This window comes from Corvus cornix, chromosome 21, assembly GCF_000738735.6.
Source record: "Corvus cornix cornix isolate S_Up_H32 chromosome 21, ASM73873v5, whole genome shotgun sequence".
Lineage (NCBI taxonomy): Eukaryota > Metazoa > Chordata > Aves > Passeriformes > Corvidae > Corvus > Corvus cornix.
Window position 1 is genome coordinate 149978 of NC_046350.1, and position 21643 is coordinate 171620.

Genomic DNA, 21643 nt, shown 5'->3' on the forward strand with positions numbered 1-21643 from the left:
GCTGCAGGCACTGACACACAGAGGGACAGGAGCCACATCCCAGACACCAGCACCAGCAGCACCCAGCTCCCTGATTTTACAGAACGTGAACGCTCCCAGGGATGTGCTGCCACTGCAGTTTTGAGAGTGGCATCTGCTGAAAACCCCTCAAAGCCTTCACACAACTGTGTGAGAAGAAGGTGCTCTGGGGGAACTCAGGACATGTTTCACCTATCTCTCCAAACCCCACCTACTCCTCCTCTCAACTTCACCTGTCTTGGATTTCCACTCGCTTAATTTTTTTGTAAAATCACATCCTGAAGACCACGTTTCTTAACAGACCTCCAGATAAAACATTTCCACTGAATTTTTGCCTTTACCCAAGGAGAAGCTCCTGAAGCCCTGCTCTCTGAGCAGGTGATCAGACAGGCTGTCTCCCAGGCTGGGCTGCTCCCAAAGCCAAGCTCTTTGAGCTTGCAGGACTTAATAAGCTTAGTGTTTACTTGATAGGAGGTCGTTTTCCACCATTCCTGTTTCATCCAGCCCAGAACCTCCTGTGGAGGAGCAGGGAATTCAGACAGAAATTCTAAATGAAGTTTTATTACAGCTGAAGTCACTGAAGGATTTAGAGATCATAGGAATCTCAAAGACTGAAAATATTAGCTTAGATGAAAGGTCTTTAATAAGTTTCCTTTAAAGATGTTTGCCTATCTAGAATCTCCACTTAAGCACCTGTTATAGCATTCCCATGGCACCACCCCAGGGAAAAAGGTTATGAGTATGTCTGTAGTAGTTATTTTACAGCTTCCTTTGTCTGCACCTCCTCTTCTTTTTGGTCTCTTTGCTGTATTTAGCTTATTTCCAAAAGAGAAACCCTCTCACAACAGCCACAGGTCTCTGGTCATCTGGGCACTCTGTGTTAAAGCTCAAATCAGAAAAAACCAGTACTGAAAAATAATAATTTTTAAAAAATTGTATAAATGTGCAGTGGTAAAGGGGCGCAGCTGTGCACCCTCATTTTAAAGGCTGAGTATGGGCAGATGTCATTCAGAAAACACAAATTAAAAACCCCAGGTAGTTACTATAGGTATGGAAACCACAAAAACTGAAACAGGCAACAAGCTGAACTTCCTTTTGACTGCCACTTGCCACGTCTAAAGCACAGAGCTCCTCGGGATGAGGGGGACAGGGCACAGGGCACTCCCTGCTGGAATCGTCAGGAAACAGGAGCTGACCCAACACAACACAAAAGCAAAGAGCTTCTCCTGCAATATCCCACACCACAGCACTGTCACCTGATCAGTGAGCTCCTATGCACCAGGATACACATCCAGAGCCTTTCCACCTCCGGCAGAACCAGGAACACTTCCCTGAAGTGGCACCTGTTTGCTCTTCTCAACAGACACAAGCACTCAGATGAGTTACTACAGATATTCTGCATTTTCAAAATATCTTTACACCTGCTTTTGACTCCATACACTTACAGAAATCCACAGGCTTTATTCCCAAGTTTTGACAGTTCTCTGTTGCACGTTACCTGAGACTTAACTTATATTCCATCTTTCAGGAGGGCTTACACAAACCTGCAGCTCTCCCCATTCCAAAGCCATTCCACTTGAAAGGAGGTAAAAGACCTCATTTAAAGCTCCAGCCTTCCAGTCAGCAGGAATTTGCTCCGGTTTATCACAGAGCCCCGTGGATTGACTCCCCCTTCACACCTCTGTTGGATACTCCTGCTCATCTGACCATGTTATTGCTGAGCATAAACAGAGCTGGGCAGAGTCTTCCAACAGAAACCCAGGCTGGTTTCACTTCTGTGCTCTATTTCTGTATTAAGTCCACTCAGAGCAAACTCCTGAACCAAGAGCTGAGGTAGCTCAGTGCTACAGCAGTGGGAGCTCTCCCAGTTTAGTCCTTCCCGTGAAATAATCCAGTTGGGCCACCAAACCCAGTACAACATTTCTACTCCAGGCATGATTGTGCTACTGACCCCCTTCTCCATCTGTGACATCAGCTGAGAACAACTGGGAGGCCTAAAAACTACTTCAGTAATTAAGATTGAGGTGAAAAAGCCACACACCTGATTCAACAGATAAACATCTTGGAGATGCTTCACACACAAGTTTTACTCCAGACTGGCATCTGAAAGGTTACCCAAATTCAAAGTACAAGCGCCATCTCAATGTTCAGACAGCAAAAATAAAAGGTAACAACCTAAAGAGACACCACGACTAGAACCTCTGCTCAATTCCATGCAATTCAACGCACTCACACATCAGATCACTCTGATCCCTGGTCAGTTTGCAGGCAAAATCTCTTTGTAAATTAATCCAGGGCCAGAAGTACACAACCAGCAAATGACTCTTTTTCCTTCCTTTCAAGCTGCAGACATACCCAAGATTGTAAATCACATTATTTCCTGTCAGTTCTCCCAACAGGAATGTCTGACTAATATTTCAGCTTTGTGGTACTACAACACTAAGTTTTTTTAATTGAAACAGATACCCAGCTTCCCCTCCTGCTTGTCATTTTAATCCCTGCCAACTTCCAGAGCTCCAAGGGCAGAAGACTCCCTTTTCCAATTACACAATAGGATAGTATTACTGGTAGAAGCTGCAGCAAGGGTTGAATTATTGTAACCCTTGGGTAATAAAAAGTACAGTAGTATGTTAAGTTGCAGGGTTCCCTTCTCAGCTGTCAGCATTCACTTTTTAGGATATTAGATGGGAAGGGGAATAACTGTCTGACCTGGGAAAGCCCAGAGAAGTTCTGCACTCATGACGGTTCCATCAGCTGCACATATTCCTCGCAATCTGTTTTTCCATATTATTTTTCCCTTGACTATTAACCCTCCTCTGGCAGATCCTATCTAAAACCATTTGTAATGGACTCATAAATCACAGCTCTGTGACAGCAAGGTGTGCTAGGGGAGAAACAGCAATAGCACAGTTAGGAAACAATCAAAGGTAATAAAACCTGAACGTAGAATCTGCTGTGGACACTCATAAAAGGTCAAAGATTATTAAAAAGCAAGACACTGATGCAGACCTCATTCTCCTTCCCTTGAACTACTTTTACCTTTGTCTGGTTTTGGTTGGGATGGGATCCAGTGGCTTTTATTATCTCAAACACTTCTGACCACATCATATGCTCAGTAACGAGTTCAGCCCAATTTGCTGTAGTCAAGACCAAACAGACCAAGTGCTGACACCGCTCGTTCCACGAATACCAAGTGAGAAGGATTAGAGATTAAAATAAAAGCAAGAAGTGATGGATTGGAAGGCTTTAGCAGAAACTGCTGTACTCTGTCTCCCCCAGGTCCCCTGTAATCTGTATTTATTTACAGAGCAATTGTACAAGTCACGTCACGGCTTCTGAGTCAGTGAATCCTCCTCGGAGACATGCCCCTGCACATTATTTATTTTATTCTTCTGTGCTCTAACTTTTAAATACAATTGAGCACATAGCAGCACTAGCCTCAATTAATGCCTGAACAATTAATGCCTGAACACGCTCTCACAACTTGTTTTCTGAATTCAAGTCTTGGTGTTGTACACACCGCAAATGCAGCCAAAAAACCCCAGAAACACTGACCAGCTTTTGTCCTCCATTGCTCCAGGAATGGAACACACACGAAATTCAGAGGGAAAAGAGGGATCTCTTTAAAGAGGTACTCCAGGAACAAGTAACACAACACGTACATCTGCCCTGAAGCCTCATGCAGAGGAACTAAAATAATCCATGGGCAGGAGAGAAGCGAGGCAGCTTCACTTTCCTTGGCACCAGAGTGCTGCTGACATCGGATACTTCTCACCATTTCAGGCTCCAGCACAGCCATGGCAAGTCCTGCACAGATTAAAGGAGCAGCAATGGGCTTCTAGGGGCAGCTACCAAAGAGATCTTCTCCCCCTGCAGACAAGCTCAAGGATCAGTGCTTTGCCAAATCCTCGTTTATCACTTTAGCCTCCTGCAGCTCTTCCAAGCATCCTTGCAATCAGCTGTACCTGATTTCCCTTCCTCATTCCCACCTCCAAGCCAGGCCAGCACTGTTCTCTGTCCATGATACAACTCCCAACATCCCAGCCCAACTCTAAAACAATTACCAAGTGAGTTATAACACACTGAAGGCACCTCCATCTGTGAGCTTCTAAATAATCCAGAGCTGCCTGCAGCTTAACCTCATGGACCAACTAGTTGTCAAAACATGTTACATCCAGGGAGAAGAAACTACAACCCCGGATAGTCTCGAGCAGGGCACTTGTCTGTAACTCCCTAATAGTTTACAAGTAAGGATCCAGCATCTCTAGGAGCACATTCTGCAAGTGGTTTCCATCCCTGTAGGTGTTTTCTGACCAGATGCAGTTCCTGTTAGCACATCTACAAAGGTGTACAGCACACAGGGAAAAATTAACATTTCCCTGGCACCTCCTTCCCAGCAAGGATGTATTTCCAGAGGGCACATACTTGTGTCTACTCTCAAACTTTAGTTTATATAAATCCACTGCAAATCTCCATCATGTGTCCAAGGAAAAGAGCCACCAGGCACCAACAGAACAGCAGGATGCAGCAGCACCAAGGCTTTCTGGAACAGCTATTCATCCCGACCTTTTGCCAGGATCACTAATGATTTCTGCACCAGCATTTGTCTTCTGGGTAACAGAAACAATGTTTTATTTATTAAACTTGTCATTGAACATGACAATGCAATTTACTGGCTTTCATCTGGTGCCAAGAATTCCTGTGAAGCATAAAGTTTGCAAAAAGTCACTTCCCAATAAAGCGTGGCAGTGAGTGACTTTGCAATCTGTGAGCCCCACATGAAAGAGGGAAGTGGGGGCTACAGATAAAAGTTGCACAGATTGCAAAAAAACCTCTAACTTTTAATAAAGGGATTAAAGACATTGAAGTTGCCTGTAGAACTGACCAACTTCACCAGTAGGTTTTATGACTAAAGTTACTGAACAATGGGAGTTTTTCCCCATTTTAAGTCTGGATTTCACACAAAACAACATTTTCTTTGTTAGTGCTAACTACAAATAGGAAATTTTAGCAAAAAAAAAAAAAAAAAGCAAATAACCTGTTACAGCACAGCACTGGCCTGGTTTTGCAAACTCTCCATAAGGCAGCTGCAACACCTGGTTTCAAAACCAGGAGGGATGAACACCAGTGTGTTTGTGTCCCAAAAGGTTTTGAAATCACCCAATGCAGTAGGTCTGAGTTGCTTCACAAGTCTGGTGACCTGTTTTTCACACTGTCTTCCTGCCTTCTACTCAAATATTCTGAGGAAGAGCCCAAATCCATCCCTGGAGAAGGGCTGCCTTATTTTTATAGGGGTCACTTATTTTATTTTTTAAATTGAAACCATAATTACTACAAATACAGCACCTCTTGAGATTCAACACTGCCATTTGCCATCCTGACCATCTACAAACATGTCATTTGTGATGCTTTCTTTTAATCCTGCTAATGCTCAATGACCTTTTCAAATGCTCTTTTCTTCTATGCACTGTTTGCTTCATGTTCCAATCAGCCTGGTCACAAAAGTTTTGGAACTGCTCAATTGAAATTGAGAGGTTTTTTCTTGCAGGAAGAGCAAAGTTGCGCAAATTGGTCTTGCCCTGACAGATGCAGGTTCTCCTTCCAGTCAACTGCAACTGAAATTCTGTTTTGGGAGAAATCACATCAAAAACATTAGAGAAAATACACATTAGCAGAGCAGCAGGGAGCATGCACTGTATTTGAAGGTAACAGCAAACCTCCTGTACTCACTGACAGCAGAGCTAATACAGTGTCAACATCCCAAATTCAGGATTTGCTCTATCCCAGCTCTCCCTGGAGCCGACAGCTGCCTGGCTTCAGATGCAAACTCAGCACTTTCCAGCTCCTGGAGGCTGTAGCCAGGGTTGTAAATTCAGGAGATAACTCTGGCAAGTAACCAGATGCCTGGCAAGGCAGGCAGGAGGCAGAGAAGATCTCTCATTAGTCCTCTTCCCTGAAAGTTCTCCCATTCCTCAAAGGTCAAAAAAGTAGGTTAATATGCCTTCTGCTTGGGTCTCGCACAATGCGCCTCGGTGACTGCCCTGCAAAGCTCCCAACTGCCCAGTTTTGTCCTAGGATTTCCAGTTTTAAACCAGGAAGCTCCTGGTTTTGCATACCTATAGGCCATAGGAATATCACACCTAACAACATACTCATGCTTCCCAGAATTCCTTCCTTTGCCTTAATTCCCAGACCTGCCTATCCTTGCAGTTTTTTCATGCCTTCCTCACCACTTTTGAGCCCGCCTGGCCTACCCTCCATCACACCTGCACACAGGCACCCAGCTCCACGCAGGCTCTGCGATCAATGCCAGCAGTGGTGACAGTTTCTGTGGAGCACGGTTCACCTGGCACACACGAGCCACCTTCAATCCCCATCACGTTTTTCCTTCACTCTCATATGAAGTTAACAGTGACTCCATCTGGCCAGTTTGCACCTTACCAAGCTCTGGATTCATGGCTATGCAAAGCTGGTTTTGACCACCCAGCGGAGCACTGTCAATGCTGAGCCAGGTTTACACCCAAACCTCTCTCGATGACCCCTGGATCTGCAGGGTGACAGCACCTGGTGGATAAATGAAGCTGTAATCAGCACAATGCAGCTGATATTTTACCTCATTCCTCCATTTCATGGCTCTCTCCTCCCTTGAATTAACACACCAAAAGCCCCATCTCTTGTTTCCTGAGCCTTTCTCAGGTTGCAAGCCCAGGCTGGCAGCCAGGTCCCCACTGCCTGGGCTGGCAGAAGCTTTTGAAATCCTGGTATTTACTAAGGCAAAAATGTCCAGGGAAGGCAGGTAACAGGACATCACTTTCAAACTCAGCAGTTCCTCTAATGGAAAAGAGAGAAAATATCACCTGAAGAAATGCAAACAATATTCCCTGAGAGAATAAAGAGTATTTTATTTATGGTGGCTTCAGGCAACCACTAAGCTTCTGTCTTCAGTGCAGTCTCAAACATTTTTCCTTCCGCACAAAATCCTCTTATTTAAGTGCTGTTTTCAGTCTTGTTTCAGCTGGTGCTGCTAAAATTGTGAGCTCCTGAGTTCTGCTTTCACCCGGGCTCGTAACGCTCCCACTTTGCAACAAGGACGTGATTGAAATTCCAATTTCACGGGAAAGGACTCGACTCCACTTTCTGTGGAGGACATCCCCTTCAGACTGGGGAAGGACACGCTCTGCAGCACGGCTGCAAACACCTGGAGTCCAGTCCCAAGGGGCTAAACCCAGAGCCAGGACTCCCAAACCAACTCTGCACCAAAAATAATGCAGGTGCACTGATGAAATATAAACTAGTGAGGTTTAATTTGCATAGAGTAGGAATAAAGTAGGCAACTTATGAGCAGGGCAGCCAGGTAAGTCAAGTGCCTGCAAATCCATTCCTTAATTCTTCAGCCCAGCTTGGAAGGTACGGCACAAAGAGCAGGAGCTCTAAGCAAGCTGCATATTTCCTTCTAAAGCCTAGAAAAGGGAGGGAGGGCAAAACAGCAGCACCAGATAATACAAGGAAATTAATCTCCTGGTTGGTGCCAAGGCTCAGGCCACCACTCCAGGAAACAGAGCACCAGGTATTACCTAATGCAACTAAAGTCATTCTAAATGGAAGATTATTTTGGGCACAGGCAAGGAATAGATTGTGCTTTCAATTCCTCACTCAAAACTTCACTGCATCTAGAAATGCAGGAGAAGGTCAGGGCTCCACTGCAGCTGGCATTACAGAGGAGAATTACAATATTTTAACTGAGAAACAAGCAAAGCCCCTTCCCCAAATCCACCCTTCCATGATAAATCCTGTCAGCTCAAGTAACACAGAAGCACCTTTAAAACTTCCTCAACACCACATTCCCCCTTGTGTCCCACGAAGGAAGTTTCAAAAGCAAGTGTCTCGTCTACCACACAGGCAAGAGCTCCAACTTCCCAGGACAACCTGTTTGGAAGCATCTGCTCCCATCCTGCTTGAGGACATAGGACTAATAAGTGAATTCTGGCCACTGGGTCAGGTCCAGGAACCCTGAATTATTCAGCTCAAGTCACAACAGCTTCACACTCTCCAGGTGTTTCAGTCACACCTTAACCAGGTATCCACTACAGTATTTGGTCACTTCTCATAGGAACGTCAGCACCAACCCCTCAGTCACAGACCATTAAACATTTAAGAAGGCATCACACCAAAGATGAAGAAAGATCAGTTTATACTCCAGTTTGAAGTGGCCACACCCCCACTGCACTGGCCTGAGCTCTTGATCTTCAAGTTAGAGAAGCTTTTTAACTAGCACAACCTATCAGCAAACAATATTTGGGCTAAAGCCCAACTAGAGAGAGCAGGAAGCTGGGGAAAAGCTTGTGTTGGTCAGATGTATTAATTACTCCTTCAGGGATGAAGCCTCTGTGGTGCAAAGAAAATCAAATTTGAAATCCCAAGTTTTCCAGTGAGATTTTTTTTGCCCTTATTCCTGGAAATGGCAAAGGCTTAGGAAGAACTGAAGCATATACAAGCTTTGGGCCTTGTGCATTAAGGAGAGACACAGAGATTTATTTGCTTGAGGCTTTTTAAATTCTTCAGGACTCCTAGCATGAATCAGTGGGAAAGCAGGAAATTTCATAATGCACTTTAAAAATCAGTTTATGAATCACTTTATAAAGTGATCGACTAAAACATATCGATAAAAACGGAAGATGAGCATCTCTTTTGAGTACCTTCTACTTCTGTAATCCTCTCCTTTGCCTGGGAAAAAAAGTTATTAAAGCACATTGGATTAAAGTAGAGTAAAAAAACAGGGCTGAGCATGGACAGGGCTCTGAGCAACCTGCTCTAGTGAAGCTGTCCCAGCCCACAGAGGGGGCTGGACTACATGGCCTTAAAGATCCTTCCAGCCCAAAATATCCTGCGATTCCATAGCCCTGAACTCTGTACAGGCACCTTTCAGAACCTCACATTTCTCCAGTAAAATTGCTCCCTTCGGCACCATGGAAAATAGTTTTATTTTGCCTTGAGGTGGCTCTACCACAGTGTAAACCAGCTCAAAGGGAACAAATCCCAGCAAAACGCTTCTCTACAAGTTTACTTTGCAGGCTAAGGAGATCCTTGGACTTGACCAAACATCTCCACAAAGGGCAGGCAGAAAGACAAACATGGGCACTGGCACTGCCCATCGAGTCTGCAGATGTATCCTGAGTCTAAATTTGAATTTTAAGGCTCTGGGGTGACCTAACTGGGGCCTTCCAGTACCTGAAGGGAGCTGACAGGAAGGATGGAGAGAGACTTTGGACAAGGACACGGAGGGACGGGACACAGGGAATGGCTTCCCAGTGCCAGAGGGCAGGGATGGATGGGATACTGGGATGGAATTCTTCCCTGTGAGGGTGGGGAGGCCCTGGCACAGGGTGCCCAGAGCAGCTGTGGCTGTCCCTGGATCCCTGGCAGTGTCCAAGGCCAGGCTGGACGGGGCTTGGAGCAGCCTGGGGTGGTGGAAGGAGCCCCTGCCCATAGCAGGGGTGGGATGGGATGGGCTTTAAGGTCCCTTTCAACCCAAACCATTCCATGATTCTATGATGCACCAACAGCAAACTGGACCAGTACAGAGCACTGGGGAGCACTGGATGATGATGTGCAACCTGAATGCCCCAGCCATCCTTCATCCAGGGAAGTCAAGGGATGGATGGAAAGCAAAGCTGACAGCTGTGGAAGTAGAAATTGAGAAGGGCAGCATTGTCGCTTTCCCAAAGAAAGTAATTTCTCAACTCAATTCCAGTAATAAGGACTAAAAATAGTCACTCAAAAGAGCTGAGCTGCACTTTCATTTTGTTTCACTCCCAGATGTCAACTAGTCCCATATCAGCATATATATTTACCATATGAGGAAATCCTGTTTGAACAACTCCAGCTTGTGAATGCTTTTCCTTCCCTAATAAACCACAAGATTAAGCACCACTGCAATGGCAGTATTCCCCATCCCAGTGATATTCTCTGACTTGATTATTTTGGGAATTTGCCGTTTAAGATAACATTCAGCTAAGCTCACACACTTGGCTTGCCTAATAAAACACAGGCTCTACAAAACAGCTGAAGTTGGTGTTTCTCAGAAGGCACGGGGTGCAAAAGACTTGCTGTGGACACTGGCAATGTCCTCATACCCCCAGAGCACATGGTGGGGGTCCAAAAGGGACATAACCAGGCTAGAGATGGGCTCTGGTTCCAGACAAACAACTCCTGTCCTGAAAACCTTAGTGACCCTGAGCAGCACACGAGGTTCGTGTTGGTGTCACTGTCACATTACACACCCTGGGCTGTGCTTCAATGCTCTTTTATGTGCCTCACAAATCCTAGATGGATGATGCACAGCCAGCACTACTCTAGACAGTCTGAATTTATGGATGACTGAATCATAAATTTTGCTAAAATTGTCCTCCTTTTCCTCAAGAGTTGCATAGCCGAAGAAATCCTTACTAATATGATCAGGCCAGTTTACATAACCTGGAAAGGGAGGGTTTTATTTTTACAGAGAGTAACTGGATTCCATCCATTCATAACCCACAATTCCAGAAATCTCAGCAGATCCACTCTCCCAAGTCCTGCTTGCCCTGAACAGGGCATTCCATTTATTTTTAGCACAGGAGACACTGTCCATCCAGACAGTTTTCAAGCCTCATGTCTTGCCCTGCCCTGTTTCCCTGAGCACCTGACTGAAATGCGGGCACAGCTCCAAGTTCTCCAAGGAGACAAAGGTTCCCATGTCTGCTCTACACAGACATTGGTAACCCCATGGCACCAGGAAGGTGTTTGACCCAATATCCTGCATCCTACCAGCCACTCTCTTCAGTGAAAGGGCCATTCCATCCTTTCAATGCTCCACTTCTGTATTCTGGTCTCAGACCACTAAAAGTAAAGATCCTGGAAGAACCCTAAACACTGGGTTTGTACGTGAGTTGAAACTGGAGGCTGCAGGTTCATCCCTGAAGTCCACTCAACATTGGAAACCACCACATAGTGTTGGAAGTTCTGATCAAATTTCTCCTATGCCCAGTGGTCTCCATGACTAAACATGAAAAAACCAGAAGGCAGCAGAAGCTTTTAACACTCGGGAAATTTCCAAAGGATTTGTGCTGTACCTCCTCTAAATGACTGACACGGTTACATTTAAACCCTGACTGGATTCTCCTAAACAACACTTCAAAGAGGTTGGTACCACCGTTGTTATTTCACATGAAGCTTCCTTGAACTCTTTACCTGTGAGGATTTTTGCCGTGGCAGAAGTTAGGACAGTTTGCTGGAAGCCCAGCTTCAGATTCCACGGTCGGGTCTCGCACATACAGATTTCAGTATGTTAAAATAAGGTACACAGCTGGAATAAGACGCTCTGTCCTGCCAGGAATCAGGTACAGCATCTGCTCTTGTTTGAGCCAATGAGGAGCAGAACTTTGATCATAACTGTTCTTCACCTTTCACCTGACATTAAAGACCTTTATCCTGCATGATACAGGTGACTCCAGCTCCAGAGAAAAAACATAAGGCATTGCCTCTGAAATTCTTATGGATGAAGGTAACAAGTAAAGGATTACACTTGTGTGGTTAAACAACTTTTACACTGCTGTAGAGCCGGGCTCTGGGTTGTTCTTTTATAAACAGAACATATTTGAACATTGTTAAATTGTCATATTGGAAAACCTGAATCACAAATTCCCAACAGCATAAAGTGATGTGATTCCCTACAAGTGACTCCATCCATGCCGAGGCTCAGGAAAAGCCCCGGTCCATGAAGGCAGGGAGCAGAGCAGGGCCTGGGCCAGCTCCCCTTTCCTCGCTGCCCTGGCCGGGAGCTGATGGAATCTGCTCCCTTTACACAGCACCGAAGGGAAATCGAAAGGGTTTGTGCCCTGGGCTAATCCATTCGGGAAACACAGCGAGATGGAGATTATTCCACACGGCTGAGGAAACTGGAGGTTCTCCTTGGGGAAGGAAAGTTCTCAGCCCTGAGGAGGAGCAGCACCCACGGCTGCAGCACCCCCTGCTCGGGCGGCGCTTGACTTTCCCGTATTTCGCAGATTCCATGAGATCACAGCACACTTAACACCAATGCCAGCTTCCAGACGGTGGGAGACAACTTGGATTTATGCACAGGGGCGACAGCGGATGGGCCCAGCGCTCCCAGACGCTGCTGCACCCGCGCCGGTCGCGATGCCCCGGGCGGTACCGCTCTCCGCCAAAGCGGAGCCATTCCCCATGGGATTCTACAGCATTCCCTCTGGAAACACCGCCCGGTGCCGGGACCAGAGACCTGGCAGGAACCGAGCAGCGGAGCCCCGGGCGAGTCCCCCGCCCCCGGGCCCTGCGGAGCACCGGACTGAGCTTCCGCCAGCCTCAGCCCCCTCGCCAGCGCCCCCAGGCCAGGCCACCCCTCCCTGCGTCCCGGCAGCACCGCCTAGGCCCTCCCTCCCTCCGTCCCCGCCGCCCGGGGGAGGCCGGGCGAGGCCCCCCGGTGCAAGGGGGCGGTGTGGGCGCGGGGGGTGGCGCAGGGGGGGCCGTGCGGAAGGGCGGGGGCCGCGGCTGGGGGCGCGGGGCCGGCCCGCTCTCACCATGTCGGCTGGGCGGGTGCGCGGGGCGTAGAACGGCGGCGCCTCCCGGTCCGTCCCTGTCGCTCCGAGGCCGCGGCCCGTCCGCTTCCGCCGCCGCCCGGCAGTGAACATCCGGGTCAGCGCCGCCGGCCCGCCCCCGCGCCGCTCCCCGCCAATCAGCGCGCGGCTCGCCGGCCATCGCCAAGTATGGATGCGCGGCGGCGGGGCGGGACGGCGGGGCGGGGCGAACCATGCCACGGCGCGGGGGGGAAGGAGCGCACGGCGGCACCAACTGCAGCGCGGGGGTGAGAGCGGCGGCCAATCAGAGGCCGGGGCGGGCCCGGGGGCGGGGCCGGCGGGGGGCGCGCCAGCAGCTCGGGCCGGCCGGCAGTCGTCCCGGAGCCTCCGCGCAGAAACATCGCTTTCGTAAACATCTCTAAACGCACTTGTTTAAGTTTAAACGAAAGGCAGAACGAGGCAGGCGGGTAGCACGGCAAACGCCATCCAGAGTAGGTAACAAATAGCAAACTCATCAGCCCTAAAGCTGGGTTTTACACAGGTAAACTGTACTTTACACATGCCTGTAACGCATCCACCAGGTCAAGTGATGTGGAAAAATAATCAGCCTCCGGCTGCTTAAGGCCAGGGATAATTATTACTTATTTTTAAAAGGAAGTGTTCAGTGTTGTCTGGGAGGTACCTGCTGGAAGCTGGGTAGATGCTGACATAGTTGAATACCTTCAGGGCTCAGGCAGTTGTGATACGGATAACAGGATCACAGATTTCTTAGAGCTGGAAGGGACCTCAGGAGACCATCTCATCCAACCCCCCACCACGGCAGAGTCACCTGGAGCAGGATCTCCAAATGCAAGAGCAAAATCAGGGTATATGTGCAAATAAAACATTTCTATTTTGCTCAGGCTGTCCCAAAATAAAGCATTTTTCCTTCTGCTGGACTAATTCCCATTTCAGGTAAGACATCCTGATTCCAGACTCCCGACTTGTCCTCAACATGGACCTGGGAACCTCAGAGCTACAAAAGACAATTACCCCAGGAAAGCATAGAATTCATTACGCAGTGACACCTTCCTCTGCAGCTTTTTTGTTTCACCCCAGTTTTGTTGCCAGGACCCCAAAATCCCTCCATTGGGACTCTCTGTGCCCTGGTGAGCCAAAAGCCCTTCCCTCGGTTTGCTGCAGGAGCTGGAAATGGTGACACAGGGAGTCACACGGGGCTTTTCTCTTGGATGGAACACTGTGGCACATCCTCCCCAGCGGGGACGGCCCAGGCCAGGCTCTGCCCTTGCACTCCCACGTTATCGCAGGTGTTTGTGGCTGGACGCTATCAGGTACCGAACAGCAGCTGGCAGGAGGTAGCAGCTCTGACTGCTCCTTAACGGGGCAGAGCAGCCAAGCTTTCAGTCTGCACAGGACAGCCCCGATTTCTAGGGAAGTGAACGGCTTGGCCATGGATCCGGTTACAGTAGCCAGAGACAGGGCTGTACCACATGAATTTGCACCAAATGGACCCCGTGCAGGCAGAACAGCTCTCACTGGAGAGCAGGAACAAAATGAACCCGGGAAGGGAGGAGAGAAAACAGTAGAACGATCTCAGGAAAAACAGGAGCTGTATTACTTCACAGAAACACAAACCCACATAAAACTCCATCAATAACCAGTAAGGTGGGAAATTATCCTTCCACATCTGGGAGAGCAGCCACATGACCTCAGAAGGCTCAAGAGACTCCAAATTCAGTTCTTTGCCACAGAGCCTAACCTCCTCAGCCTAACCTCCTTCAACCCGCTTTGTAACATGCAGCAATCCCAAATGGCTCCTATTTTGCAGTCCCCAGATCCTCCTCCAGTCCTTGCATTCCCTCAGAGCTGCCTCCCAGCAGTAATTAAGAAAAGCAAACCTGTTAATTACACAGGCCAAATTATTCATTAATTTTCCAGGGATCCACACATCTAGTGCACGTGTACTCCTCAGGGCTGGGAGGCCAGAAGTGATAAATTTGAAAATGCCTGTTCTAAACTTCCTTCTTTCTGTCACAAAATGTGTGCAAAGTATTCCATGACAACTCTACTTGTAGTAGCTTTTAGTTTTGAACAGAATCAGCTCCTAGGTGCTTGCTGAAGCAGCTCAGCAATAACAGAATTAGGCAGCCCAGTACATTTCAAACAATTTGAGCTCCAAATGAACGTCGAGGCCAAGAGGATGTTTTTCTTAGTGGAAGAAATACAAGCAATCCTGGATTTTGTTTTCCTGCTAATAGGTATAAAGAAGAATAAACAGCTGCTTTTTGTTTTCCAAAAAATATTTGCATTAAGAAGATCTGCAGATTCGTTTTGAAATTGATGTCACATCTTTTTTCAAATGAGGACCAGCTGTTTGCTTTGCTTGTTTATAGCAGGACATGTTTCAGGGATTTTTTGTTGTTTGTTTATTGAGACATAGGACCAGACTCTCCCAGGCAGGCTTAAGTTTGGGGTGGGGAGTGGATCCCAGCAGGCAGAAGGTCCATGTATGTCACTACCATCCTGCCTTCTGTTGGGATTTGTGGAGTGGTTGACACCAAATGAGGCAAATTCAGGGATATTGCACAAATCCAAGTGCTGTGAGGTGGCGTTACCTGCGCCTCAGGCATTTCCCAAACCTCCTGGCGTGGATCACCCACCTACGCAGGAAAGAGCACTCAAAAGGCTTCATGTCAGGCATTACCCCTCTTTAGAACGAGGGTCTATAAACAAAGGAAGCAAACAATGATGTCAGTTGACATCTTAACGGCCCAACAACATCAGATTCATGTGCAATTAATAACAAGGCTTTTGATCCTGCAATCAGCAGCTCTAAAATCCATGTGCTTTCCCTGTACATTTGATTACATTCAAGGAAGCAAAAGGATAAACACTTATTAGCATTACAAAGTACTTTTCACGTTCAGCCAGAACTTCCTGAAGCATTTGTGGTCCAGCATGATGTGGTTTTTATTTTATCCTCCTGCATGCGTGGTGAAACGCTATTTATTCTGTTTATTCCAGCATTTATCCAGGACCAAGGGTGACTGTGAGAACATGCTGGGGAACAAGGTCTGAGAGAAAAAAACCTTCATGCTTCACTGAATAGTCATTTTTTTAATAAAGAAAGAAACATCTTGAGGTTTTTTTTTTTTTTTTTTTTTTGGTCAGATTGCCCATTTTCTTTCATGGCACTTGAAAAATATGTAAACTTTTATTAGGAGTTCTCATAAACTGAATTTACTGCTGCAAGAGTCTTCCAGCAATGGTAAAGTTTAGCTTGCTGGGTTTTATTAGTCAGAGTCAGTAAAACAGCAGCATCACTTGATTTGAGGCTGAAAACCAAGTGTTTCTTGGAAACTAATATAGGAAAAAGGTACCTACAACACCACCCAACGTCTTGGAATTCTATGTTCAAGCCACAGATAGTTCTCACTATGGAGATCTTTGTACACAGTGTCAAAATAGTGCACAAACAATAAAAAAGTCCCCCATCCTGAATCCAAAGCAGCTTTGCTGAGTGTACTTTTGGAATGTAAAGGTTTTAAGAGTTTCCCCATTTCCTGCAGGAACTGATGAGTAACTCCAAATACCATGTTTAATGAAAAACAACATATTGCCCATTTAGTGTGAGGTTTGAGGCATTCCCCTCCCTGCATTAAGAATGTTTTTTCCACTCCATCAGCACCCAAGCAGATCTGCTCCTTTGGTTAATGGAAAGGACAATAAACCCAGCAGCAGCCCAAGATGTCCATACACTGCAGGACTACTGGGATCCCTCATGTTCCAGCACATCCTGCTTAGTTGCATATCCTAGGACACTGTTTATTCCTGTTCTTGCAGCTATTCCTTTAACTCTGTATTTTCAGCTCAGAAAACTTGAGAGACAGGAGCTGTCTTTAGCCTGAGCAAAGAGAGTATTGAGGACATTCTTGTCAAACTTGGTCATTAACTAGCAGTAGTGTCTGTGGCTTGTCATTAAAAAAGAATCAAGGAGAAGCTGATTAAATATACCAGAAAGAAACAAAACTTTCCATTCCCTTACTTTTTCCTTGACACGCTGCACTTCATTTGAAGCCTGCTAATATACCAGCCAAAAGAATTGTAAGGGCCTGGATTCTTTCTTAATACAATGGTCACGGTTCAGTAGTTAGAATCTGTATAGAATTAGCCAGAGACATGGACGAATGGAAAAACATACTAAAAGCCTGAAAAATAGAACTTTTTCATGGGCTTATTCGTTAGAAAACCTCATCAATACAGCACAGGGAGTTTTTCTCTTTCTACTATTCTAAAAAATTATCACAAAATAGTACACAGAAAATAAAGACAGAAAATGTCAGAGCACTGCTTTTGCTTGGAATTTCAGAGTTGGCAAAAACTCAGGTCAGCGTTTCCATGCAAGTGCTTTCCTGCTGAGATTTTTGGGGCAAACTTCATCTTCACGGCAAAAGCAGCTTAGAGAAGAATTAGCACAACGAGCTGTGACACATCTTGTCCCATTTTTCCAAGTTCTGCTTCAACCAGCCATACCTGACAGCTGGAACCAGCAGCACCACACACCAAATCCAGCCCAAGTGGCATGGAAATCCATCAGCACAGGCAAAAAACGTGCTAATTAACGTGGATATGATCCCCATGGAAAGCACAAGCTGTCCCTCCTAATGCAAGTCAGCTCAGCTTCAGAGTATTGTTCATCCCACAGCATCCGACTGCCGTCCACATAAAATCAATAAGGACAGCACAGGAGACTTAATGGAGTCGCTGGCACCTTTCCCATTTCAGGGCAAAGTCCTGCTGAGGAGCGGTTTCTTTCTCCTCAGACTTTTTTTTGTTGTTGCTTGGATAGCTAAAAGGTTTTCAAAGAGAGAAAGCAGCATCGGTGTCTGTTGGTGAATGTGGCTTATGTTTGGGAGGAAAAACCCAACACACTGGAGTGGAGATTGAGAGTTGGAGGTTCCCACCCAGGTCTGATGTCTCTGTAACATGAATGAATTGTTCTGGAAGTACAGGAAACAATAGGGGCCCACACCAAGGCTGTGTCAACCATTTCAAGCAGATAACTCCTACACTGCTGCCTCCCTGTGCAGATCTTGGCAGAAAAATAAATAATAAATGTGTGAGTGGGAGGTGATTCATGTTATTTAAAACTATGGGAGAAGCTGCATGTGTATTCTTTGGAAAAGAGGAGAGCAAGAGTGTATTAGTATCCAGTGGGGAAATGACAGGAGGAATGCTTTAGGATTCTTTGAAAATAGGATAAAAGGTGATATTCTCATCCTGGGGAAGGTTCAAGATTTAAAAGAAACTTGCTGGGAACTTTTAAAACAAGAACTTCTCCTGCACTATGGACAAGCCAGAGGTAACAGTTGAAAGAAAGTCTGCTCTGTTGAAAAGGGTTTGAATTCCGGCTGGTGCAGTTCCAGAGGAGCTCCTCACCTCCACGTGCAGCCGTGGAATCATAGAATCCTTCTGCTTGGAAAAGGCCTCCCAGACCATCGAGTCCAACCTGTGCCCGATCCCCACCTTGGCACCAGCCCAGAGCACTGAGTGCCACCTCCAGCCCTTCCTGGGACACCTCCAGGGATGGGCACTCCAAACCTCCCTGGGCAGCCCCTGCCAAGGCCTGAGCACCCTTTCCATGAGGAAATTCCTGCTGCTGTCCACCCTGCCCCTCCCCTGGCCCAGCCTGAGGCCGTTCCCTCTCCTCCTGTCCCCGTTCCCTGTCAGCAGAGCCCGACCCCCCCGGCTGCCCCCTCCTGTCAGGGACTTGTGCAGAGCCACAAGGTCCCCCCGAGCCTCCTTTGCTCCAGGCTGAGCCCCTTTCCAGCTCCCTCAGCTGCTTCTGGAGCTCCAGCCCCTTCACCAGCTCTATTCCTGTCTCTGGACACGCTCCAGCCCCTCAATGTCCTTCTTGTGGTGAGGGTCCCAGGACTGGACACAGCCCTGGACGTGCCCTCTGCATGGATCTTCCACTGGCTACAAGGGAAGCAGCAATTTTGAAGAATAATAATGGTACTCATTCATCTGAGATCCCCAATCCTGCCTCTGGCTTATCTGGTGGCCTCTCTGCTGAAAACCTCAGCAGTGTCTAACTCCTGGTGAGCAGCTCCTAATTGCATACACAACTCAGTCAGTTATAGAGTAAACTAAACTGGGGATACAAGGTCTGAACCTACTTCAACTAGAAGTTGACTTCCACCGGAGAAATACAGGGCTCATTTTGAAGCTTTCTGGCTTCATTTCCTCCATTTATTCATACACTTATTTACTGGAAAGAAAGGAGACGAGAGCATGAGGAGAGAAGGGAGGGAAGGAATTCTGGGACAGCACATGTTGGGCTGTAAAATGCAAAAAAGGTTTTTCAAAACTGCATGTTCTAAACATCACCTTGGAGTCCCACAATAATAAATACTTGATATTACACTGCGAGGGTCTAATTGCCAAGTAACTATAGCAATGGAGAGAAAAGCCTGTCTTTGGACACATTCCCTCCTGCCTTAATTTTTCCCTGGGGTGGGGAAGGGGTACAGAGAATGTGCTCTAGATCCTTAATGGATAACGTTTTCCAGAGCCCCCTCTGATCACTCAGTGACTCTGGGATTTAAAAGCAGCAGAGTGATTTCTCCAAAGGAAGCTGAACGTTCAAAACAATTACCCTGAACTATTCCATCCCCTTGGAACGGGTTTAATGCACCAGGTCCTGAGGTGAGGCTGTCAGGATACATTGAGACACAGCAACACAACCCTTTACGAAGTGCCTCACAATCCAGCAGCTCACCACTCCTTCCTTCATCCCGAAAAACAGCGTTTTCCAGGGAGCCCAACAGCCTGAAAATGAGTAAGTGTGAAGTGAGACTACACTGGCCTGCACCGAGCATTTGTTTTTGCCAAGAGAAGACCACATTTCTGGGTTGCTTTTAAACACTGCCTTCTGGAACTTCATTTTGGGGATGAAAATTAAAGAATTATTTTGGAGGCTTCAAGTTATCTTTCCCCTCTTGATATTTTCCAGAGCTGTTTGGAAACGGGAGGGTGGAGCTGGCACCACTGGGGCAGTGGTTTCAGAAAGCACTTCTGCAGCTATTCAGGGAAAAAACTGCTGGATCATGTTGGTATTTTTATAAGTAACTTGATGCGTGGTTCTATTTTGGATACCAACTATGCAGCAATGCAGACTGGTTTGAGCAAACTGCAGGGGGAAGGAAGAAAAAAGGAAGATCCGATCCCCTTACAGAACAAAGGCTGCCTTCTCCAGGGAAACCTCTTCAACCTCCAAGGGCTCAGTTTAACCATGTGCCTTTCAAAATAAGTTTTAAAAAGCCATTTAGATTTTATAAGGAAGTGAAAGTAATAGTCAATTGTGATTGTTCTGTGATATGTGAAGGAGTTGAACCAAACTAATTAAAAGTAAAAATCTTCCATCATGACTCTAGATTAAAACCAGTTGTACTTTTAAGATAAACAAAAGACCTAAACCAACAATAACGTCATGAAATTTTTGCCACCTTCAATAATTTTTCATTTCTGTTTGCTACTTTGGTCTCTAATTGACTTGCTAAAGAACTTCCCGTTTTATGAAGCACCAGAACCTCCTCCACCTCAATAAAGAAAATTGCCAGAACTTGAAGAAATGAAAACAAGTAATGCCAGCTAAAAATTGCCTCACAGTGTGAATGGGGACATTAGTACTTGACAAACACCCTGGGATTTTTTTTCACAGGGCTTTTAGAGAATGCCTTCCAGGCAGCCTACACACCATTTGCAGCACAGAATTCATTATAGTAGGTTTGAAGACATTCACACTTACGTTGCTGGCTCCACAAAGCTGTAACACGCTGCAGGGTGGGCTGCAGAAGCCCCAGAAGTCAGTGGGAATCCTTCCCACAACCTCTTCCTCTAAAATTAGGAAATATATATGTATGTATATATACAAGGAAGAAATTCTTCCCTGTGAGGGTAGGAAGGCCCTGGCACAGGGTGCCCAGAGCAGCTGTGGCTGCCCCTAGAAGTGTCCAAGGCCAGGCTGGACAGGGCTTGTAGCAACCTGGGATAGTGGAAGGTGTCCCTGCCCATAGCAGGGGGTGGAATTGAATCAACTTTTATTATCCCTCCCAACCCAAACCATTCTGCAATTCTGTGATTCTAATTATCAACCTATTGTGTGGAATAACTTCCTGAATGCGACAGAATGTGCTTGCTGAAATTATTCAGCTCCTTTTCTCAAATAAACAAGAATATGGGGGGCCCAGGTTGCTCTTAAAATTAGGTGATTCCTGGGATATTGAAAGGGATTGGCAACAGCTGTCTTTTTATTCACACACCTGTATCTCATTTCGAGCCCTGAGGAGCCACTGAGGCCAGACAGCAAAAATCACAGAATTATTAGGGTTGGAAGGGATTGCTGGAGATCATTCGTTTCAACCTCTCTGCCAAGGCAGGGACACCTGGAGCAGGTGACACAGGAATCCATCCAGGTGGGTTTGGAATGTCTCCAGCGAGGGAGACTCCACACCCTCCCTGGGCACCTGTTCCAGTGCTCTGCCACCCTCACGGAACGTTTTTCCTCCTGCTGAGGTGATGCAGGAGCTGTGCGGGATGTAGGGCCCCTGCCAGGGAAAACCTACACGGGAGTGTGTGTCCAGTGATGTACCCAACGCTGCAGTGAGAAACCTCGCCCTGCGGCACAGCTCGGCTCTTACCATGGCTGAGGAGAGAGCCCTGCGGGCAGGGGCGCGGCGGGCGCGGGCCCAACCCAGGCTCCTGCGAGGAGGTAGGGACGCTGCCATAGGCTGAGGGAGGCGAGGGCTAACAAGGACACAGCGGGAGCTCTAGACGGAGAGGCGGAGCCCGGGGCGGGCTGGGGACGTGGCGAGCCCGGTCTTACGGGGCAAAACGGCGTTTTGGGCCGGATCCTACGGGGAAAAAGGGCATTTTGGGCCGGGCCCAAGGTCGGGCGCGGCGGCCATGACGCCCTCCCGCCGGTAACCATGGCAGCGACGGGGCAATCTCGCGAGATCTGCTGGCGTGGGCGATAGGTGGAGCACCAGGTCTCG

At 47.1% G+C, this 21643-nt stretch overlaps 1 protein-coding gene across 2 annotated transcripts in view; it reads right to left on the reverse strand.

Annotated features, from left to right (window-relative positions):
- Positions 1-12725, reverse strand: part of CAPZB (capping actin protein of muscle Z-line subunit beta) — a 57273-nt gene extending 44548 nt beyond the window's left edge. For both annotated transcript variants that reach the window (XM_039563816.1, XM_039563815.1), the window contains exon 1: positions 12591-12725. In XM_039563816.1, coding sequence (XP_039419750.1) covers positions 12591-12701 — 111 coding nt within the window. In that variant the 5' untranslated portion in view covers positions 12702-12725. The remainder of the gene's footprint in view (positions 1-12590) is intronic.
- Positions 12726-21643: the final 8918 nt, after the last annotated feature.